The 15,235-nt window shown below is 41.9% G+C and overlaps 1 protein-coding gene across 2 annotated transcripts in view; it reads right to left on the reverse strand.

The window, feature by feature from the left end:
- atrn (attractin) overlaps positions 1-15,235 on the reverse strand; it is a 138,617-nt gene that overhangs the window by 119,476 nt on the left and 3,906 nt on the right. For both annotated transcript variants that reach the window (XM_084381620.1, XM_084381619.1), the window contains exons 2-4: positions 6,007-6,090; positions 2,621-2,734; positions 2,121-2,249 (exon numbers count right to left, since the gene is read on the reverse strand). In XM_084381620.1, the coding sequence (XP_084237746.1) occupies positions 2,121-2,249; positions 2,621-2,734; positions 6,007-6,090 (327 nt within the window). The remainder of the gene's footprint in view (positions 1-2,120; positions 2,250-2,620; positions 2,735-6,006; positions 6,091-15,235) is intronic.

Raw genomic sequence — 15,235 nt, forward strand, 5'->3', positions numbered from 1 at the left:
AATATGATGGAATAACTTGTTTTCTGCTGCAAAAAAAAAAAAGTCCCAACTGGAAAAGACATCATTCAGGAAATGGACAACAGACGGGTGGAGCTGTGGTCATTAATCTTGTGTTCAAAAAAAAAAAAAACAAGAAAATTATACAGGAGGGAAAACGTGATCCAAACCAGGAGAGAGAAGTTAAATCATGACCTCAAATGAAACTGAAGAAAATATAAACATGCGTGTATGCAGAAGAGGCTTGGCCAAGAATGTGGATTCGCATCATCATAAATAATAATAAATAATAATAAATCATCTCATTATGTCAAAGGTGCTTACATTAAACTTTGGCCACACTGCTTTACAGTATGCAACAGCACCGGTGTTATGATTCAGCCCAGCGGCTTGTTGAGAATGATTTATATTTCATGTGTTTACAAGAATCAAACACTTGTGTGGCGTAGCAACGGTACCGACATACAGTTTTTTTCCACACCGGACCCACAAATGGTAGGATAGAGTTTAAGTACCACACAGTAACCCTACAGTGGAGTGTCATTACTGGGCTGTAACCAAAATGGGCCAACTAAATGCACGGTACATGGAAAACTAGAGTGCATCGCTTGTTTATAGCCTAATGATAGTGTCTGGAAGCAAAGAGGGGCAGTTATAATTCAGATTTTGATCATCCATTTCATATCTTTGAAGCTTTTATTTTGAAAAACAGTTGTCTCGATATATATATCGCAAAACACACATTTACAAACTTAGACAGAAAAATTCAAGGAATCTGGGATTACTTCTTTTATTTCTACATCTTTTTGATGGATCATGTGACGGGCAGAATGCGGCCCAATCGATTCATTCAGATTTTTATATCTTTTCTAGTCTGATTTTACTTGGAAATTAACATTTGAAGCGCCTGAATACAGTTTTCAAATATTGAAAAGTCAATAAAAACATCTAAACCCTGGAAAAAAAAGGGTTTCTGTGGACGATCTGTGTTGTGCTGGAAGCTCATTTATGTCAGCGGTCACTACTGTTGCTCTCTGCTAGGAAAGTGGAAAGAGACACTGAGACGAGGTACTGGAGAACGTGCATGAACTCGCGTCCTTTGGACCGTTGCTGAAGTTCTGACCCGTCCTTCACAAAGGCATCCACAGTCCAGCAGCATTAAACAACTTAAACAAAACATCCAGAGGCATGTAGAGGCAACTGAGAGAGACTGGAACGGTCTCATTGTCACGTCACGTTACAATCTGCTCACATACGGCAGATTAGAAAGTGATTAATACGTTTGAATTACTACATACCGTTACATAAAGCCCCTTCAGTTCAAGTCGTGGTTTTATTTCTCAATGAGGAGTTCAGTTGCTGATTCAATAAAATATAACAACAATCCCAATCATTATGGCCTTTCTTTGCTTCCATACAGTGTTGATGTCTACAACAGCGTACCACAGTGTGGCTGCTTGGTAGATGATGTTGTAGTGATGCAACAGAAACACACTGCAGCAAACGGTCAGCGGCGGCCTGACACAATCCTCTAAACGCTGTCGACCAGCCGTGCCGGCGCTCGGGCTGAATCATGCAGAAAAGTGATAGCTTTGTATGCGTCATCTCGTCCCAAGGAAAGGGTGTGAAGTGGGCCCTTCACCTAAATAAATCTCAACAGCCAGTAAAACAGAAATGATTTGTGCCGAGGCTCTAATCTCGGGGCTCTCCATCAAAGTATTTGTCATTTGGCAGATCCTTTTATCCAGTGACTGACACTATCCTGAATGTATGCGTGGACCCTGAGAGACGCAAAAACCCTGAGGCCTGGCAGCTGCACACACAGCTGTGGAGGATTATGAGCAACTCGATATGCAGAAGCTGCCGTACCAGCTAAAATAAAGGAAAGGCCGGAGCGTATCGTTAAAGACAAGTGACCACATTTCATTTAGGTTTTATGTTAAGTTAACTTTAAGCCTTTTGGAAGATGATTTGACAAAACTTCAGAGGCTTGTTTCACTTTTCCTTTTTCAAAATGGAACCAAAAGCAGAATATTTCCTCCGTATATACTTGGTCATTCCTTATAAAAGAGAAAGTGTGGAAAGTTGTAAAGAAAACCCCCTTAATGCTGTGCTTCTCTCACCTGTAGGAAATGTTGAAGCCGGTCAGGTTGTAGGCAGCATCACTGAAGAAGTGCAGCAGGGCGTAGCCGGACTGAGACACCACCTCGGGGACTGTCTCGTTCCCATAACGCTCGGGAACAATTAAGCCACTGAAATAACACCACAAAAGGCAAATTTAACATATTTTTATTATCCGTTATGCATATTTCACTTGTAAGCTGGCATGTGGTTGAAGGTCAGGCTGCAACCAAACGTCACAAAGTCTTTTCTTGTTGAAATAAAAACCGATCCGGTTCACTGGTTTGTAAATCGAGTTTTATCTAGTGCTGTATAACGGTCTTTAGTCTGTGTCTCGATTGGTAAAGTTGGAAATCATATGACCCAAAATGATGTCTCAGAGCCTTTCCTGCTCTGAAAACAAGGACTTTGTAATATTAGAAAAAAAGAGGAGGCAGACATGGCTTCAGGAAATCCAGTCCACACAGAGGCGACCTGTACTCACAACCTGTAGTAGACGTACCTGAAAGCAGCGAGAAGAGGGGCGTAGATGGAGTCGCCGTCGTACACGTAAAGGTGGTCCCAGCTGCATTCAGTGGCAAAGTGGTTGAACCGTAATCGGAGGATGGTGTTGGGCCTGGAAACACACACAGAGGAAGACCATGAGAACTGAACTGAGCTGATCTAACAGCTGTATTAGAAGTCTACCTGCCCCATCATTGCATCAGAATAAGCTCAAATATCAGTTTTTTTGACGACACCATGTAGTGGATACATCGATGCCCATTTTTTGAACTCTGAGCACAAACACTGAACTTGTGACACAGTTGATTTGATCCCATGTTGGTGCAACAAGCAGACTTTTGTAGCTACGACAGCTCTTACCATCCAAAATTATTATTCAATTTCAACCATGACGTGGACTTCCCACAAAATTGCCAAGACAGCCCCAGCATAATGTTTTCGCTCGACATGGAGAAGAACGGAATGACTTCCGTCTTCCTCGGCGCTCTCATGAAGGTCACAAGGCAAAAAATGAGCCAGAATACATTTGTGAAGTTGAGATTTGTTCATTTGTGTGTGTGTGCTACCTTTGTATCTTTGGGATAAGCAGTTGAAACAAAAGTCTTTGGTTTATCAGGACAAAATAAAACACTGAGAAGGAGCTCAAAGATCAACTACCAGAGAAGTGATCTGAAGTATTTTGCGAGGTGTTTATGAGTTTTTTATGACTGTGGACAATTTTTTCTGTTGCAATAGTGTCACAATCGTGCAAGATAAAAGCGGAGTTCGAAGATGGGTGCCGTCCCAGCGAGGGGGCCGAAACAAGGGAGGTAGGAAGTGGGAAAAGGGGGAATTGGCTCCCCGCTTTCCACCATTGGCTAACATGTCTTTAACGCTGCAGATCACTGTAACTTAATTAAAATCTGGATACAGTTTCAGAAGCAGAGCTCCATTCATTCCTATGGAAGCTGCTCAGTGGTGCATGAAGCGAAAAAAAGCTTGACTTCCTGGGTGTAAATAACCCACATCTTCCGCGTTGTGAGACCCAAAGAGCAGGACTGGGGACTTCCTTCGACCAAGCCGGCTAACTTCCGCTTTTTTAGCGCCCGGCTAATGTCACAGGGAATAAAATCATTTAACTGTGCAGCTCTTCTAGACTTTCAAATTATCACTGTGAAATGATGTGGTGCTCAAAATAACTGATCCACCATTTTACAGCCCACTTCTTTCACAATGGACACTTATGGGGAAAAAAGTCCTTTTGGGCCCCAGCGCATCATGTGGCGTTGTAATTACACGGTCTGGCCACTGTGAAAGTTGGCTTCGAGGCCTGGAGGTCTTCTGGGCATCGTTTGCCGCATTAATTAATACAAAATCAACCGTTTTCCACAAAATTGTGTAGAATCCTGAAAAATTGCATTTCCTCGCATTTTGAAGAGTGTTTACTAAATGTACAGCCACCATTGTTATTAAATAACCGTACAAAATCAAGACTTGTCAACACATCCCTCGTTAAATAAGAAATATCAGTATTTCCAACAAAACCCACATATCCCTGCTCGTTCGCTGTCACCTGAGCTGCACACAACTTTTTCAAAGTTAATGATTCACCAGATAAAGAGGGCAGTTTCAGAACAGGGGAACAATAAAAATGCGATTTTAAGACAGTAAAAGGTGGATAATTAACTTGCTGATATGGTAGGAACAGTCACCACCTGCAACAAAACTTTACTAGCGTTGGCGCGGTGGCACCTTCCCATCACGGTTGATATATTTGCACTTAAATCACCAGAAACCTGACAGACCAACATTTGTTTCTTCAAAAGAATATTAATCACATGTAACAGTCGTACCGCAAATTGAATTTCAGCTGTTAAAGTGGTCAATAAAAGTCGTATTGCATCACGTAATAAAAGATAGTTGGTTGAGATTTTACAGTGCAAAAATCACCATGTTTTTACAGCAGACAGCAAAATAGGGAAAAACAAGATTGTTAAATCAGTTTTTAATTGAAGGCATTCATGAGATTTGTGCGTCTCTGCTCCAAATGTAGTTATCATCTCAAAAATGAAGTCATTCAAAAGATGTGGGCAAGAGCACAAAGGCCCATTTAGTGGATCTATAATGAAGACACAAGGCGTACAGGAAATGTTATGAATAGTCACATTTTTCTCTTCACAATTTCATCTTATCAGAGTGACGCGCTTCTTCTGCTCCTTCCCTCATGCAGAAGCAACAGTAACAGTAAATAAACTGAGGGATGGCAGTGGCCCCGGGGTCTGATTAGAGAAGAAGGCTTGTGACCAGTAATTTAGGAATCAAAAAATACGAGTGAAGAGATCTGACAAAGAAACGTCTCATTTCTATGAGCGCATTTCTCTGCCTTTCAGGGGGAGAAGTCACTTCAGGCCACTGCAGACTGATTCAACACACTTAACTGCGGAGAAAGCGTCGAGTTTGATGTATATAGCGCACATGTCGCCGCGTTAACCTCCTGTTAAGAGCCCGCTGAGGTCTCAAGACAGCATATAAAAGTGCCATTAGCGTGTAATGAAAGCGTTGGGCGACGTGGCGGCCTGGTGATTAGAGAAACCATCGAGGAAGAGGAAGGTCGGGAGTTCAAAACCCTGGAACATCTACACGTCCTGTCGCAGGGAACATGAGCGTGACCTCCCGAGCCCCCGACCAAGTCATCCATGGTTAATCCCCCCTGAGTGAGAGAGAGCTGGCAACATGCCGAAAATGCAAATGTAATCAAAGAGTTTATGGTTGGGATGAGCCGACAGCCAAAAAAAGTGAAGAATCATGGCTCTAAATCAATAGTGTAGCGAGGTTATGCTGACTAAAACAACACAGGAGGAGTATTGAATTTCTCACAGTTACTTTGCCATTCACTTTTCATCCATCATCTTCTGGACACTGTAAATTCCTAATGTTGGATAAATCTCTGAAGGACTGCAGTGCAGGCTGTGTACATAACCGCTATAATGAGCACACTTGAAATATTGAGTTGCAGCGCTCAGTTTTCACAATTCATCTCTCAAGGTTTTTGGCCTTTTTTCTCTGAATGAATGAAGCTGATTTAATGCAGTTAATAATAAAAGTTTTTTTTTCATGTAGTGTTTCTACAGGTTCTGTTCTGGCTACTTAAAGACCAGATGTCAAGGTGTTTTTTTGCACAGGACGACTTAAAATGTGCACAACATGATCAACCTGTCTGTAAAAACTCAAGGTTTTACAAGCAGTCTATTGCAAACACTCATGTTATCAGAGAGTATTGAGTTCCTAACACTATTTCTAGAACTGTTTAGGACAAGACACGCTCATAACGAGTACATAACTGTTGCAAAGTCGTGTCCCGATCTGATATTTCTCCCATGGTGTTGAATCTGTAGCTCTACTTACTGTCCCTCTATCAGCCAGGTGCACTTGGTCTTGTACTTGTAGTTTCCTGGACCGTCAGTCAGATAACCAGAGGGCCCCGTCAACCTGAGAGAAAAGAAGAGCAGAGGTTTTTCAATTTATTTTAAACAATCCTGGAAATCATCTTCTGGTGGCGTGTGTGTGACAGGATGCTGCAGGTACGAGGTGAAATAACTGTTGGTACATCTGAATCTCCTATGCAGCTCCAATGCACGTCCTTGAACTGGTCCACCACTAAAATATCAGATAGCATCAGAACAACTTTAAAATGGATTTCCATGAAATTTGTTTCAGACAGTCACATCCTCCTCAGGATGAACTGACACTCCCCGGACGTCACTTCTGTTCCCACCATCAGATCCAGTCGTCTAATACTTTGATTTCTAACATCCTCAACTTCAGCTGTACTTTGTGTTTGGTGCTAATAAGCAATTGTTAGCATGCCGACATTAGCATTTTATTCAAAGCAGCACTGTGCCTAACGGAAGCGACACAGAGCCGCTAGCATATCAACAGACTCGTGTTATTTGATAAATAAGCTGATAAGAATATGAATCAGTCCTTTATCATGCAAATGTTTACTGCTTCTCAAAGGTGAGGAGAGCTGTTTTCACATCACCGTCACTGCAGTATCTTTGGGTCGTGGTCAGACATAGCTGAAAAAGTTGTAATGGTCATTTTCCACCCATTAAAAAGCCCTTAATGTCATTTATGCATTCTCAGTTTAAGGATTCCAGCAGCAGACGATTTAGCGATCTGTAAATGACTGACTTCTGTTTCATGTCATTTTATGAAGCTGTGAAATACAGATAAAAATATTCAGGCTACAGATATAATGTTAATGTTTTGCAAAGGAATGATTACACACACACACACACAGACACACATAACGTTGTTGCACAATGAGCCAGTCAGCACAGCAGAGCGAGCGCAGGTAAACACTAACTTCTGACACTGCATGCAGCAAACAGGACAGCCGAGGGGCCGAGAATGATTAAAACCTCGCAGCAAATTATTATCTGAGGCGGACACCTTCGACGGGCAGCTGGCCGCAAACACTGTAATAGTACAGTTCGGCGCCCGGGCCCCTGTTATTGCCTGATCAATTCCAGCTTGATGACACAGCAGCAGAGAGGAGCTGAATTACACAGGGGACACTTAGCTGCAGTCAGAGAGATTGTATCATTACTGATGTAGGTCTCAGGGTGCGATGACTCCGCTAACACACCCAGTCGGCTCTGGCTTGTTCCAAAACAGTCTCGCACAGACTAAAGTCTACTGAGAAGGCAGCAGAGAACGCACTCCTCCCTGCTCAGCTACAGTTAATGATCTCTGCACCACAGTGGAAACACTTCTATCAAGACGCGCTCGACATTTTGACAAAATATCAATTTTTCTTGACTTAACGTGGATTATTTTTTTAAATCAACCTGGTTTCTATTTACATCATCTCTCTACAAAAACAGGATGTTATCCGTTTCACAATTCAGCACACCACAGATGAAATATGTTTTGAAACCGATGACATAAATCCTGTCCAGACCTTCTAGGGGTGATTCCTGTTGTGTTTTTATTTGCAGCTAGTGAGCTGCAACTTCTCGTTATTGAAATCTTTAGCCTGCAGCCATAGCTGCGGAGGTGCACGCCAACAGCCCCAGCTGTGTGGGCTGGCCAGTTTCAATGTCCGAGGCCAAGGGTGTTGTTAATTTCACTTTCACAGGCCAAACATATGACTCTATATTGCAACAATTCTCTTGTGCTATCTCTGCGCTGGATGAAGAGTCAGTATAACAGCAAATGAAGCATTGAAAACACTGAAGCAGATCATTTTTGGAGGGAAACTGAAAAGTAATTTATGCCACAAGTTTGAAAGTATTGACACTGACAACCACACACGAGGCTTTGCTGATTATAGCTGACTGTATGTACTTTAAGTGCTTTAAGAGAGCAGTTTCACCCAACCTTTTTCACGAGGCAGGTCTCGGCGGTTAGCTAACGAGTACACTAACGCTGTAATTACAGATATCTCGGTGCGGATACAGCCGAGGCCTGCAGGGACTCTCAGCTCCCCCAGCTAGCAGAAAAACAGAGCTCCCTCAGAGGATGAGAGGCTCCAGACTCTCCTGGAGCCAACACACCACAATGTAACCTGCTGCATGTTACAAAACAGACTCTGCCACTAGTACTTACTAATGGGATACCAATATCCCTCTGAAACGACATGAAATTATCCGAAAAAGCAGTTTCGAACCTTGAATTCAAGCAGGCAATCATGCATAACTCGACACTAAGAAGCAAAGGCACAAATCCCAGCAGGGGGGGGGGGGGGACACACATTTAAAACATTTAACTGCACTATTAACGGAAGTGAAACACATAAAATGGACATTATAGACAGCAATCTGTACCTGAAACATATTTGGGACCAAAAAAAGGAACTGGATGAAAACCTCAAGCTAAAAAAAAACCAAAAAACCCACAACACTTCCTATCAACTAAAGCCAAAACTTACTGACAATGACTGACAGTTTTTTTCCTGTATTGATGCAAGTCATTTACTAGCTTGATTACTGGATAATCATCATCTAAAGCTAATAAAACAAATGTTTTTCCTGATATGGAGCTGTATTTTTTAATGAGACGATTTCTCTCATTAAAAACATGTAAAAATATATAATTTTGTTACTCAAAGTTGCAGCCGATTCATCTTAACGAAGATTTAAGGTGCCGTGTCGGATGGTCAAAAAGCTTCACGGGTCGCCGCCCGGAACAAATATAAAGACTTCTTATTTCCAGTGTAGTCAGACAACAAGTCATACAAAATATCCAATATAACCCAGCTGTAAGTTGCTTTATTTTATTGTCAGAGTGTTTAAAAAAATATAATAATAAAGTAAAGTTACTAGAAACCAAAGTTTTCCTGGAAATAGGCCCATACATCTGACATCATAAGGTCAAGGGCACAGTTCATGTGAGCTAAAACGTATTAAATGGCACGAAAAACAGGGATCTAAGAAACGACTGTCAATATCTGCGATGTCAAGTTAAACATAAGCGGTCAAAAAAGTCCTGAGATACAGAACAAGCCAGCAGGTTTCTTTACTTCCTGTGATTAGACACACATCGACAGTGACATTGACGGTGACGGCCAACAACCTTCTCATGCAAACAGTATCCCTGCCGCAGAGCCGAGTGGTGTGCAAATGGCAAAGTGTTGCAGCATGAGAGCAGAGCAAACACGATTTCTCATTCAAAGGCGACAACAGTCGTGTTCGGCGGCGCAGACCGGAGGGGAGAGGAGCACGCTCAGATAGAGTAAATGCTACAGGAGCGAGAGGGTTTTCCCCTCAGACCGTCTGAGCGGACACTCAAAAGCTGCTGATATGAGTTTTAAAATCAATTAGGGAATATTTTAGCAGAAAATTACACTTTTATTATGAATGTTGTGTCCCAATGCAATTCAGAGTGGTGCACATTATTTAATAATTTCACATGATTTGTGAAATGTCAGCAGAAAGAAGAATCTAATATTAAAACCGTTCCTGATGGATACTGTGATTTCTTCAATCAAGAAGCTGCTCACATGGGGTTTACAGTCAAGTCTGGTAGGAAACAACAGGGTTACAGCATTCTCCTGAACAACTGAAGTATCTGGGGACTTGTATTTAAATCATAAAAAACCTTACATCCTTTTTAAAGCTGAAATCTTCACTGTAGCCGAAAAGCTAAAAGCGTTAGCGTGCACCTCGTCTGAAGTGGGTGCGTGAGCTCGGTCGCACGTTTTATGATTTTTTTTTTCAGTTGTTTAGAAGAATGCTGCAACTCTGTTTTACTGAGAAGCTCCAGAAACGCTTTGTGGACCAGAAGCTTCATTTTTCGGGTGAACTAATCCTTTAAACGTTTTGGCACGGCGACATTACCAAGCATATGTTTTATTACAGCATCTTGCGTTCTACCTAAACTCCTGATGGGTTAGTGAGCAGATAATGACTATGTGATGAACTTTCACACATCCTTTAAGAGATATGTACGGTGCCATGAGATGCTGTGAGGTTACTCAGCAGCAGCCACAGAGGAGGCGAGCTGTGAACTGGAAAACACCGGCAGCACATCATTAAAGAGTGTGCGCCCAAAACATGCTCGTGAAGCTATAAGTCAGTTATATTGCGTTATAAATATTTAATAGATTTTTTAGCTGTTTTCCAACTTTCTGTGCTTTCACGCTTCCAGTTTTGCCAGAGTTACTGTTGCACTTTAATGAAAGCTTTCTAATGTACTAATTTAGCCTTTCAACAGCCTTTAATGCACAGTCACCTCACCTGCACTAACAAAACTCTGGCCTGTGATACTCGGCATTGCAGACCGTGGTGTTTCTGTACAGTTATATGCAAATTCATCCAGTAAAACTCGCTGAACTTCGTCTATGACTCTTGGCCGGGACAAAAATTTTCGGCGCCTCTGCATCAGTAGGCTGGAAAAGGAATAAATCAGTTGTTCAGCAGTGGGGACCATTAGTCTCTCTGCAGAGGGCAGGCAGGCTGGTCGGCTCAGCGGGGCCTTTATGGTGAGGCGAGGTCAGCTTTGCTAACAGGTTCCAGAGAGCCTGAGGATGGATGGGGACTAATATGCAGACTACACTAGAGACAGCGAGAATGGCAGCATGAAGCAGCGAGAACCAAAAATCAAAGTTTCTCTCAGGACGAGTGTGTCAGCAGTGCATCGATAGAAAAGATGCTGTTTAAAATTTAAGTATGTCATTGCGAGAAGATTGAGACGATTCAAGATTAGCACTGCAGCTGTCGTTATTCACTGGGGAAAGGGATCCTTCCTCTGTGGCTCTTTCAGTTTCTTCTGGGTGGTTTTTCCTTCCGTATCGAGGATCTAAGGATAGAGGATGTCGTTCACTGTACAGATTGTAAAGCCCCCCCAGGGAACGTGACTGTAATTTTGGTTATATAAATAAACTTGACATGGTACGATTGTAGTCTGAGGACAAATCCAAGCTTCTTGATTTCACAATTAAATAAATCCTTAGCATTTTTAGTCAGAGAGGTCTTACGTATTTTGTCCCTGCAACATTTCTTGGTTGGCTTTTGTTCTCAACAGTTGCTGGAATACTATAATAGAAAAATAATACAGAACAAAATAATAAATAAAAATAAACAAAAAGTCGGGTCAAGGTGCAGTTTTAGTAAAAATGAACGTGTTGTCTGCAGGAGTTATGCCCCAAAATTGGTTAATTGCTGGATCCCTATTTGAGATCTTGCATGATCCAAGTTAATGCTGAAACAACTAGAAAGGCACTCAGTAGAGTGCATACCTTCGTCAAGGCCAAACAGTTCCCTTTAATTCTTTCAAGCATGATTGTTTCTGCCAGGATCCATGCATTATTCCCTGAGAAATTAACGAAAATGTTGAAAAACGCCCTCTCTCGTAAAGTCAAAGAAAGTGAGAAAACAATTCCCTGGATCCGTCCGTTTATCCAGATCGGCACCAAAAGTTACATGGGGTCTATTCTGGGCCGAGACTCATCCTCCATCCAAGTTTCATGGAAATCCGTTTTTGTGTAATCCTGCTGACAAACCAACCGACCAACCAACCAACAAACATGGGCGAAGGAGGGCCAGTTGGTGGTGGTAACGCATTGAGAAATGTGACAATGCAATGGGAAAATATAGAGAGAAGAACGTTGTTAGCCAGCAATTATGGACATGGATGTTGGCTGGACCATGAGCAGGAAATCCACTTCTTTAGTCTGCAGTTACACATTAATTGCATTAGATTAATGAGGGGGAGACAGAGTTGCTGTGAAGACACAGGAAACTCGCTTATAACTGTGATACCACTTAAAAAAAAACGAATAAAAGCTGCATCTTGTACTATAAAAAGCATGTCTTTGGGAGTTTGTGCAAAGAAGCACAAGCTGGCTTTTGTAGCAATAGTCTAATCAGTGTGAACATCAGATAAAGGTTGAGCCTTATGGCGACATCAACTTAACAAGCTGCCGTTAAGACTAAAGTAAACCACATGAAGGAAGTTGTTCATGTCAATATAGACGTCAATGGCATTTTGATGTCTTTCTGAGAATCGACAACAACATAAGCCAGCAGGACGTGCGGTTCAACAACTGATTCTACACGGCCGATTCTCTCCAGACAGACTTAACGACGCAGCTGTCAGACTGAAGTGGTGGCTGGACTTGTCCAAAATGTTATTAAAAGGTCAGTCGACGCACATACAAAAGAATACATTTCTCGTGTTCCTCCGGTCGGCCCATTCAGATGGTTTTATTACCCAAGAGCCGAGAAATCCGTCTCTGACATTTCTGCTTCAATCCGGGTTCAATGAATTTCATCTCCGGTTTTAAAAAGCATTGAAAATTTACATGCAGATGATCCCTGGTGGTCTGCGGTATCAAGTGGCACAACCATAAGCTGCATTGTTCCCTGTTTAAATCCAGCCAGAACCCTTTGCTGCACGTCATTCTCCCTCTCACTGTTAACATTTCTTGTCAACTCCCTAATAAAGAGCATAAACGACCATTAAAACGCCTGATCACTAAAGGAAACATCATAAGTAACCTCTGAATTACCTTTCTACGGCTAAAACCTGTTCAGAACGATGGGTATGGATTGTCCAGAGTGATAAACACACTGTTTCTGGAGAGGGAAGCTGCTGTCGAATTTTTTAAAATCAAATTTTTCAATGTTATGAGCATAGCAATGAAAATTGCACTCAGCTCCACTGGGATGGAGGCAGAGGGATGTACAGCGTCTCAAACCTGGACCAATAAAACCAAAGCAATATGCAGAGCTGGTCGGTCTTCACGATATGGTACAAAATAAATACTAGGCCGATTATTCTGACAGATATTGTGACTGCGTCGGGATCAGGAAATCCGGGAAATGTTCGATTATATGTCAGTTAATGGTGCAGCTCCACTGGGATGGAGGCAGAAATCTGAAAAGATGGATAAATCTCAAATCTGGGAAAATGAAACCAAAGCAATCTGGTTTAGAAGCAAGAAAGAAAAGAAAATGGTGTTTTTTGACCCATTGAAAAGAAAGTTTTGAATTATTTAGGTTTAGTTGAGCGCATTTTGCATAAGTTTGTCATGCTGCCATTTACATTAGAGATATACCTGACCACTTTCTTTTTTCTAATCATCAAAATCTGACCATCATTTTTACAGTAGAAGTATATCAGTTGCAAATATCTGTCATTGGTCTCTTTGATTACTGATAATTGGTATTGTATCGTCCCTGATTGGTCCCTAATTTAACATTTATCAGGAAAATATTTTCTTGCGATGTCAATTTCAGCCATATTGCCCGGCTCCTCACTGAGTCCCCTGGGACAGAGTCACACACTTGACCACACAGAATCACATGTTCAAAAAAATCCTCACATTAAAATAGAAACCTTAATTTCAAATGGCATGAAAACAACAAAACACACTAGTCTGTTTTTGTCCCCCGCCCTCCTTCTTCGTGTTGATTTTGGCCCTCATGGCTAGTCGGGACTCCATCTTGGCACGACCCTGCCACAGAAAGCTGCTTTTTACCAGCATTCATCCGACCTTGTATGGCAGCATTGTCTGTATGCTAAACACGGCCTCAGACCACAGGCTCTCCCCGAAAAACTATCAGCTCTTTGACCGCGTTAACAAAACAACACGGCCTTGATTCCACAATGCCGGATCACAGAGCAGAAAGTTTACCGCTCCATTTCATGATTAGCCTGACGGGGGTGAAGGAGCTGCTACAACATCACTGGTCGTGCTGTACAGTGCGGCGGCAGGAGTGCATAAAGTTTGAGCTGATAAACATTTTACAGTAAGTCCAGCTTTGTTATAGTGAAGTTCAGGGTCAGGAGTCAGGAGTATCACTCCTCCGGCAGACGAGCAGCAACCGCCACCTCTCAGACAGAGCTGACAGAGGAAGACCATTTTTCTGCACAATATAGTCGCAGAACAGAACCAGACTATTAAAGTCTCTGCTGCTTTTTAGTAGTAGTTGGACGAGAACTTTGCAGCCACAGTTAGAGTTCAACTTTAATAATCCCCACAGAGACGTTCCTCCTCTTCATTCGGCCCTGTGGTCAGTGCTGAAGCAGTGTCCGGGAACCAACTCGAGCTTTACAGGCCAGTAACTTGGTCAAGTGCAACAGCTGGAGTATGAGTAACATGCATCGAGGCTGCCATGCAAAGAGGGCCGCAACTATGGCCGACTGATATGAAGAGAAATAAAATCAGATCGTGCAAATTGTCATCTTTTGCATTTCAGTTTCACTAAAATAAATCATGTTAATATGCGACTTTAGCTGCAACTAACATGTATCGTCATTATCGATGAATGTGTCGCTTCTTTTGAATGAGCAAGCAATTTTTAAGCTTTTAAAATGTCAGAAAATTGTGGAAAAAAAGTCCATTATAATTTTCCAGATTTCAGAGTAATGATTAAAGCTTTTTCATTCACTTTACAGCAAAATAAAAACAGAGAAACGCAACAGCTCCTCACATTTCAGAAGCTGCAACCAGAGAGCCATTAATCCATCATCAAAATTTGCTGTCGGAAATTTGAAGGGACTGAAGACTTCATCAACCAATCCAGTAGTTTCCAGGTTTTTTCGGGTGCATTGATTACTTATTTTGACTCATTTTCTGCTAAATATTTTGCACTATGAAACTCTAAATAACTTGAACTGCTCTATTTGGACAGAGTTACTCACTTTAGAGGGATTGGGGGGATTTTGTAGGGGGATTCATTTTATCAAACGACCAGAGTAGGCCCTGCTTTGCTAGTGTGGCCACTAACAAGTGTCACTAACAAGCAGCAAACCGCAACGTATCGGACACGTTTTTCAATAAAAAAGTCAAACTTCTCTTGGAGATAAGTCGGGGAAACTCTGATAGTTTTTTCCTGCTGTATGAAGCAGCAAAAACTTCATAGCAGCATGCGTTTGATTTCATGCGCTGTCAGTGCTGGAACGATATATCGTGCAGCCACAGTACCAGTCAACTTACATTTTAGTCTGAGTATACTGAAAGCATTTGGCAGTTTAGGACACTTTGGCATGTAGAAAGAAGAAGCAGGAATCAAACCACTCACCCTACAATGAATCACTAAAGCGCTCTACAGTACAGTACATAAACCAAACCCCTTCAGGTTTTATAACTAAGCAACTGGAGGAGGACAACTTGAACTCCGGG

This window comes from Pagrus pagrus (genome assembly GCF_965226575.1).
Source record: "Pagrus pagrus genome assembly, chromosome: 18".
Classification (NCBI taxonomy): Eukaryota; Metazoa; Chordata; class Actinopteri; order Spariformes; family Sparidae; genus Pagrus; species Pagrus pagrus.